Here is a 9,407-nt window from a genome sequence, read left to right on the forward strand (position 1 = left end):
ATAATATGTGGTTTATATTATGAAAAAAAGGATAGAACTATTGTGCAACTCAATAGGGAATTTTGACTTTTTAATTTTAAGAAAAATTAGTGATATCTAAAATGTATCTGAAGTTTGGAAGCCCTTGAAGTTTAAAGCTTGCATATATTTAATAATTATTGTTTGCTAAATTTTATGGATTTTTTTACAGATTTTTTTAGTTAAAAAAAATCAATCCATGTTTATAATATAACTGTTGCTGTTTTTTTTTCATTAAGTTTAAAATTCTAAAAACAGGGGGAGTTGATTATTTAAAAAGTGCTATTTATTTTATTTTTTGTTGTGTTGTTTTCGAATTCAGTTACACAAATTCCTTGTTCTTTCATTTTTAGCATAATTTATATATGTATTAGAAACATTTGCCATAAACATATATGTAGTTTGCCCAGGGAAGCATTCTTATGGCCTAATTTATTATAGATATGAGAAATACAATATTCACATCATGTTTGGAATCATAGAAAAGGTGTCAGAAAATAAATCACTATGATTAAAAATTGATTAATCACTTAATCCAAGCTTTGATTAATCTGATTAATCCTAAGCTACTCAAAAATAATCTTTGAGTTAATCAAAGTTGAACAAATCAATCAGTTAAAAACGAGTGAAATAGCAGTGGGAGGTTGATCAGTGTTTGACACACACCAATCAATAGAAACTAAAATGAAATTTTGTCAATCACAAAATTTTCTTGAATTAATTTCTATCTAAGTGTAAGGGAGATAACTCTGTGTCCTTTAAAGATTAAAATACATGTATATGGTTTCGGTTGGGTTTGTGTTGTTTAATCTTTAGTTTTCTATGTTGTGTCTTGTGTACTATTATTTGTCTCTTTTTCTTTGTTATCCATGGCGTTTATTTTTTATCAATGAGTTTGACTGTCCCTCTGGTGTCTTTCGCCCCTCTTTTATATTGATACTGTGTTACTGTGTTGCATAGTTTGAAGTGGAAACGGGTTTTTTTGCAAATTTTCTTCACCATTATTCTACAATCTTGAATTGATCGTTTTATGTATGTAATGTGGATTCATTTGTTTCTGTGTGTACCAATTTTCATGGATTTAGGAAAAAAATTGTATTTTAGTGGATATATTATTTTGTGATTTTTGCAAAAGTCTGCATACAATGCAAAATTGTGTATTAATTAAGTTGGACATTAATATTCATGGTTCACCTAGCTTTACCCAAGAAATCTACAAAAATTGGTATTTCACAATTAATAATCAATTCACAGTAATTGATGATTTAATATTTGCTTTAATGGCTTTTGATCTGAAGATCTGACGCAAAATATAGGGATGATGTTTGAATTTTTAAATAAACCTACTTAAAAGCATAAAATCTTTTGACTTTTTCTTTGTTTTTGTTTTGGCCTACTTCTTTTAATATGACATCAAAAACATTATATATTTTGGTATGCTGTTTTGTGTTTGGTTTCCGGACAATAAATTAAGTATAAGTTGATAGAAATCTATGAAATTTAAACACAAGGTTGATAACCACAAAAGAAAGGTAGGGAATAGTTTTTGGGATTGTGGTCCTAACAGTTTAGGTTATGGAATGAGGCGAAAAATGGGGCTCAAATAAGCATTTTTTTATATTATACCACAAGGTTCAATACCAGAAATTGATGTTTATGATTGGCTTAAGGGTGTTATGGCTCAAACTGTGTAGAAATTAGGGGCAAAAAGTGGGAAAACAAGGGTGTCCTGGTTAATGGACAATTACTTTCAAGTAAAATGTTAAGTTTGGATTATCTACCTTTCACTGCTTTAATAAATTGTGTGTGGGGGGGGCGGGGGGTGGGGGGGGGGGAACAAATATTCTTGTGATTTCAAAATTTAGAAAAAAAAAAAAGAAAATTTCTTCATATATTTTTTTTGGCCAAATTTGCACAATAGCAAAAAAAATATATAAATTCAAATCATACAACCAAATCTAAGTTCTTCGACTACAGTTATTCTGTGTCAGAAACCTATTATGTTCAACTGTTCAGGGTGAAACCTTTGCTTCATGTATCTAGCTGTGCTCGGCGAAGCAATTTAATTTTACTTTGAAGAAGAATACTTTAAAACTTATTTAGAATTAATATGTGGACAAATATGATAAGACTAGTTAATGATATTTTAAAAAGTTCTGCAAACAGATAATGAAAACAAAATTTGAAATGTACGATTAAATTAGTGTAATGTTTATGCTGTAACATTTATTACCAGAAGACAAACATTGCAAAAACAGATAAATGTTGGGTTTTTTTTTATTCAGAATGCAAGGTCTATTTGTGAAATATTAAAATATGCCAAAATCTATTGCAGTCATTGAAAAATTTATAATAAAAGTTAATAATTACTGAAATGAGTTTTTCTATGACACGAATAAATCTTTCATAAATAGATATAAATTGTCAGAATGATCATTTGATTGATTGATCATGACCTAACCAAGCTATTTACAAATCTCAGCTTGTAGTTTATCAAAGTTTACAAAATAATCAGTCAAAAAAGAGTGAAATCTCAGCTTGGTGTTGATCACTTTTGACAAATTAATCATTAGAATTTGTGAGGAGATTGATTTGATTATAGTTTTGTTATGATATATACATTTTTTATATATCAAATTTTCTACTAAATTAAAAAAACAATGAAAAAAAACCCAAGGATTTTTGAAATATTTATGCCATTTTTTTGGTATGGCAATAATTTGAGTTTCTTATGACATCAGCTTCACTACATTTTACATATCTAGACAAATATTTTTAAATTACTATTCATATCGATTTTTTTTTAGTGATTTCCAGTTTGTAAAGTTATATTCTGCTTAGGTTTATCTTTTATTGGTATATTAAAATTGTGATTAAATATATAATATGTCTTTATAAAAGAAGAAATTTTGTTTGCCATTTTTTGTTTGTTCATATAATGCTATCCTGATGTCACTGTCCAAAGACGCATTTAGTTTCCAAATGATAACTTTAAATTAAGTGAATGGATCTCTATGAAATTTAAGCAGAAAGTTCAATATCACAAAAGGAAGAGTTGGATAAAATTTTGGGGTTATGGTACCATCAGTGTAGAAATTAAGGGCCACAAATAAGCATGTTTGTAGTTTCAGAACAATATGTGTGTAAGTGTATAGATCTCTCTGAAATTAAATCACAAGGTTCCATATCTCAAAGAGAAGGCTAGGATTTAAGTTTGGGGGTAATTGCCTCAAACGTTCAAGAATGAGGGGCGAAAAAAAAGGGTAAAAAAATAAGCATTTTTCTAGTTTCCAGACAATAACTTGTGTTAAGGTGTATGTATCTCTCTGAAATTGTTCTAAAAGGTTCCATACTTCAAAGGGAAGCCTGGGAAGGAGTTTGGAGGTAATTGCACAAAAATCTTTAAGATAAGGGGCAAAAAACAGACATTTTTCTAGTCCCAGACAATAACTAGTGTTTAAAGTTTATGGAATTCTCTGATATTGTACATTTTTTGCTTGTAAAGGAAATAATCTTTAAAATTTCAACAAAAAATTGTGAGGGGGTGTCAATCCTTTTTTTTAAATGTGTCAAAGAGACAACAACCTAACCAAAGAGCAGAAAACAGTCAAATGTTACCATTGGGTCTTCAAAACAGCAAGAAAATCCAGCACCTGGAGGCCAGCTTCTGCTGGCCCCTAAACAAAAATGTATACTAGTTACATGAAAATGGATATCCCACAAATCTCAAAAACATATAAATAAACTAAAATTAAAAATTACACAATATTAAGGGCAGCTGACTTGGGACTTGTGCAAAAAATGTATCTGGGTTAGATATATTTTGTGAGATCTAAACTCTCCCCCTATACCTCTAGCCAATGTAGAATAAACACACCCACAGTAAAACTCAATTTAAAAGAGGTCAGAATAGGTAACAAAAGAAGCAAAGCAAGATGACAATGAAACATAAATTAACAAAGGACTACTAGCCTTCACTGACATGCATACTGAAAATGGTGTTTATGTTCCAACAAGAAATCAATCAATACCAAAAACATTGTCCTATTTTTACTTTTTAAACTTTTATATTTTTTTCTCATTCCAGGGTATAATAGACCAAATACTGAAGCATAAATTATTGTTCATTGAGACACAAGATGGTGCAGAAACAACACTGGCTTTGTATAATTATCAGAAGGTATGTTATGTAATCATGATTTTGTTTGTCATCCTGCAAAGTTATTATTTTAATGAGAAATCTTTACATGCATAATCCTAAATCAATTTGATGATGTCTTATGGATAAGAAAAAGATTCTCATATCTCCCTTATATTACCGACAAGTCTTTTTCTGTGATTATTGGAGTATTATTTTACCATATCTTGAAATTTCTAGAAAAACATGTTATACCAAAATTGAATTATTGTCATACTTGATAGAGAGTTGTCTGATTGGCACTCGTACCACATCTTACATCTGTTGGATAGAAGTCTCATTTATGGTTATTTACTGAACCAGGATTTTAAAAAAGGGGACCATATAAGCAACATTAAGAGTGGTACTTGTAAATAGTCTATGCGTTCATTATCACTGGACTAGTATATATTTGTTTAGGGGCCAGCTGAAGGACGCCTCCGGGTGCGGGAATTTCTCGCTACATTGAAGACCTGTTGGTGACCTTCTGCTGTTGGTTTTTTTTGGTCGGGTTGTTGTCTCTTTGACACATTCCCCATTTCCATTCTCAATTTTATTACTATATACGTAGCTATCACCTTCTCCTGAAATGACCCCAAAATCACCTTTTATTTCATTTTTCTAATTTAAGGCATGTGAGAATGGCAGAGGGGCTGTGCTGTTGTCAGTTGCAAGAGGGAAAGTGTCAGAGGGAATAGATTTTGGTGAGTGTGTTTGAATACTTATATATTTTTAACAGAACATTAAAGATGCAGCTTTTAGTTGAGTAGCTGATGCACATGTTAAAGTAAACTTTAAATGAATTTTTTGATGTTTTTTTTAAATTGAAAAGACATGTTGAAACCTGTTTGTCTTCTTTGTACCAGACATACTTCGAATAAATAAAAGTACATGTATTTTTCAACACAAAAAAAAACCTTGTAACAACAATGTAGATTTAATACCAAAGAAAATATCAGTGAAAACTAACTTCATTATTTTTTTGTTGTCTGTTGTAATGGGAGACAACTCCTGTTTTCAAGGTCTGTTTAGTTCAAATAAAATAGTTTGAGCTGATTGTGACTGCAATTATTATCAAAAAAAAGTTCAACATAAAAGTTTCATTAACCATGAAAAAAATAACATAAGAATACATTCAAATTATCCAAGCCATTTTAGATATTTAAAGAAAAGTGATGAGAATTTATAAAACAAAAACAAATCTTTTTTTAATTGTGATATGGGAGACAACTCTTGGTAAATACATCAATATATAGATATAACATGATTAGATATGGATATATGTTTCATTTCTTTATCTTTTTTTATTGCATAGATCACCACTTTGGGAGAGCGGTACTCATGTTGGGTATACCATATGTTTATACACAGAGCAGGATATTGAAGGTATGGACAAATAATGAAATACATATACTATTTTTTGCACTGTTAAAAAAATTTATCCTTTTAATTCAGAACCGAAATCATATTTTTACTTGCAGCGCTAAGTTTATCATGCAATATGCTCAGTTTATATATGCATAGACTTAGTTCAATTCAGCACATATGCTCTGTCTATTTTTAGCATGAACAGTTTTGTTTCATATTTTAAGATTTACTCAATCTATTTTAGCACTGGCTCAATACATGTATATTTAAGAGTATGCTTGACTTCTTTTGTAGTCTAATTTTTAAGCAGATGATCATTTCTTTTCAGCATGAATTTCAGTTTATTTTAGCAAACGCTTAAATTTTATTAGCATAGATTCAGATTATTTTACCTCATGCTTTCCAGGCTCAATTTATTGTATGCCAAAACAATCATAGTGAGATGTTTTTAAAAATAATGCTTCAAAGTAATCACAGGAACTTATTCTCTAATTTCAGGCTCGACTAGAGTACCTAAGAGACCAGTTCCAGATCAGAGAGAATGATTTTCTTACATTTGATGCCATGAGACATGCAGCCCAGTGTGTAGGGAGAGCTATCAGGGGGAAAACAGACTATGGTATCATGGCATTTGCTGATAAGGTAGATAACAATTACAAATTAGCAGACGGCATAGAAAATTGTGAAACCAACTTTTTTGACATGACATATATACTGGTACAAGTGAAAAAAACGAAACATTTTTTTTTGATTTTTTTAAACAGACCAAGACAGAAATAATAAATTGACGGAAAGTTGAAATTAATAAACATATTTGTTCCTATAATATGTCATAATAAAAAGTTTTTATGTGTAACATAATCAAACACCCAGAAGTAGTTGTGTGGTGAGGATATTTTAGTATTTTTTTTTATAGTTGTCTTTTTAATATTTTTAGTTAAGGTGGTTCATAACACTACAGGGAGATAACTGTGTAAAAATCAGCTAAATGTTTTATGTTGGATTTCTGTAAATATTGACCATGGCATTTCCCATAGGAACTCCTTTTACGGAGGTTCTAAAACTAAGCTTTTGAATGATTAAAATTAGTATTTGTCAAACTGCTATATTGTTGATTCCCTTGAAAAGATGTATACAAAATATATCATCAAAGGCTAGTACAAAATGCAGTTGTATTAACATTGTTGTAGAATAAAATAATTTTATTTTCTACACCTTTTTCATGAGTAATGAATTCAATGTAGAAGCAGAAATGTAAAATTTTATGTGTCTTCTTTTATTAGAGATTTGCCAGAGCAGATAAACGAGGTAAACTTCCAAGATGGATACAGGAACATCTTAAAGACGAACTATGTAATCTCTCTGTAGATGAGGCTATACAAGTGTCCAAGAGGTTTCTGAGGAGGATGGCACAACCATTTACAAGGGTAAGTTAGGGGAGATGTCGGAATACGTGAATTAAGTAAGAAAATGTTGCATGTTTTAATTATGTAATGGATCTATAGAGTACCCAAGTTTACAAGTGACACATTACAAAGTCTTAAAGTTGCATTTATAAATTTGTGACGTTCCTGTCATTTTTACGACAGGAGATATTCTGGCTTGAATAGGATTTTAAGAATCAGTGAAAGGATTGCATTTTGATCTGACTAATCCTTAACCATAACTGAAAATGAATTACCAATAGATATTTAGTTATTTGCCTTAACCCTTTCCTACATGGAAATTTTCTTCTTACCTACTTGATTTGCATAGGATTTTTTCAATAAAAAAAATCATCAGATTTAAAGTATTAATGCATTGTGAAAAGGAATATTTCATCAATGAAATTCAAGTCAGATATTCTCATAAATATTGTTTTCATATTGGATACAAACTTTTTTAAGTCTGATGCAGGCATTTTGTAGTCAAAGCATTTCAACTGAGGTACTTCACAGGCGTCATTAGGGAGTAAAGGGGGTGGCGTCAAAAAGCGTCATTACAGAGGAAAGGGTTGCATTTTGATGTGACTAATCTTAAACAATAATTGAAAATTACTTTCTATCAGATTATCACTTGCTTTAAGAAACATGACAAATGCCAAACTTAGAAATAGTATTAGATGAAGTGTAAATTTTACATGCTTGACTTGGTTATCTTAATCATTTATGTCTACAATTTAGGTCATCGATAACACATACAAGTCTTTAAGACCCTTAGTTATACAGGATATTTTCATAATTTATTTACACCAAATTTGAACATGCTTTCATATACAGAATTTGGTACTTCACATTTAGCAGAGAAAATTAAATCTGAGGTCTGATCTACTGCTTATTGTGGATACATTATTATTTTCATGGAATACCTATTTTCGTGGATTACGTTGGTAAAGGCGAACCACGAAATTAAAAGTTCCAAGCAAGACAAATTTTATGAAGGCTAATATGCAGACATCTGCAAAACCACGAAATTAAATATTCACGATATGTAAGTTTTCCTTAATCAACGAAAATTGGTACCTAAGAAAATAAATGAATCTACAGTACACCTTTCTGAAACTAATGAATTTTATTGGTAATTCATCTATAAGTATCTTTTTGTATTTTTAGGAAGATCAGTTAGGACTTTCATTACTTACAGTAGAACAACTACAGTCTGAGGAAACAAAGAAAAAATTAGAACAAAAAATGCAGTATGTCTGAGATCTAAGGAGAATCAATAACAATGTCTTGAAGATGGACAAAGGATAGGAAATCTTGGAATTTTGTATACATAATTGTGACTATTGTATGACACTAGAATTACAAGTTGCCTTGACTATGACTGTCAAGATTTTGGGAATTGAAGAAAAAATAAAATTACCTCTATTTTTGAAATAAAAGTTTTTTGTATTACTTTTAAATGTATTTATTTTCACAGCATCAATCATTCAATTGACCAGATTTGGCCCTGCACACTCATTCATGGTCTATTGATTTCAGTTGGTGCTTAGCTTAATGTAAGTTTGTTCAAGGGAAACTACTTATGTGAAGTCAATGATATTTGGTATAAAATTGTATAAGTACTAGCCCATCTCATTTTAATCCCAAAAAATTTTACTACACAAAATGATATTCTTGTCAATTTTATTGATATTGGAGTTATTGCTTTGTTTTGCTTTCAAAGTGACTTTATTGATTGATGCTAGTCACATCAATGCTCATTATTCCTGGATTCAAATGCTGTAAGTTTTATTGTCTGCCACCACTTGAATAACATCCATTTTGTCAGGCATTTTATACATTCTTTTCTTTAAAATCACATGTAGCAATTTGGAAATTATTTAATTTATGGAACAGGCAAAAATGAATTGATGCAGTAATAGAACACATAATCACCTGATAGATTATGTGACAAATTTAGCAAGTGAAAAAAACAAACATGCAAAATCCATCTGTTAACATTCAAATGACCTTTGGAAAGACATCAAGGAGCCTCATATTATATAGCTTGACATGGTTTGGTAATGTTGTTAAAATTTAAATAAGAAGATAAGCTATGTTTGCCAATGATATGACCTATACACTAGAGTTCAAATAAAGTGGATGAAAGCAATTTTAGGTAACTGTATGACCTTCAACAATGACAAAATTCCATACCATATAGTCAGACGTTAAAGTACCAGACAGGAAAATTTGAACGAGAAAACTAAATGCTGAATTTATACTGCTTCAATCTACAAAATACAAATGTGATAAACATGAACCAATAAGACCAAATAATCCTAGTTTTTGACATTGTAAATATGAATATTTGCTGCCAAGGCTGCCATCAAGGTGAGTCAATAAATCATAACATCTTTATAGATTTCTTTATTTTAAAT

At 30.1% G+C, this 9,407-nt stretch overlaps 1 protein-coding gene across 1 annotated transcript in view; it reads left to right on the forward strand.

Moving 5' to 3' along the window:
* LOC134701407 (general transcription and DNA repair factor IIH helicase subunit XPD-like) overlaps positions 1-8,439 on the forward strand; it is a 50,375-nt gene extending 41,936 nt beyond the window's left edge. Inside the window, exons 20-25 of the mRNA XM_063562555.1 lie at positions 4,106-4,198; positions 4,827-4,899; positions 5,511-5,581; positions 6,062-6,205; positions 6,847-6,990; positions 8,155-8,439. Coding sequence (XP_063418625.1) covers positions 4,106-4,198; positions 4,827-4,899; positions 5,511-5,581; positions 6,062-6,205; positions 6,847-6,990; positions 8,155-8,247 — 618 coding nt within the window. The 3' untranslated portion in view covers positions 8,248-8,439. The remainder of the gene's footprint in view (positions 1-4,105; positions 4,199-4,826; positions 4,900-5,510; positions 5,582-6,061; positions 6,206-6,846; positions 6,991-8,154) is intronic.
* The last annotated feature ends 968 nt before the right edge of the window (positions 8,440-9,407 follow it).

This window comes from Mytilus trossulus, unplaced genomic scaffold, assembly GCF_036588685.1.
Source record: "Mytilus trossulus isolate FHL-02 unplaced genomic scaffold, PNRI_Mtr1.1.1.hap1 h1tg000244l__unscaffolded, whole genome shotgun sequence".
NCBI classification, from domain to species: domain Eukaryota; kingdom Metazoa; phylum Mollusca; class Bivalvia; order Mytilida; family Mytilidae; genus Mytilus; species Mytilus trossulus.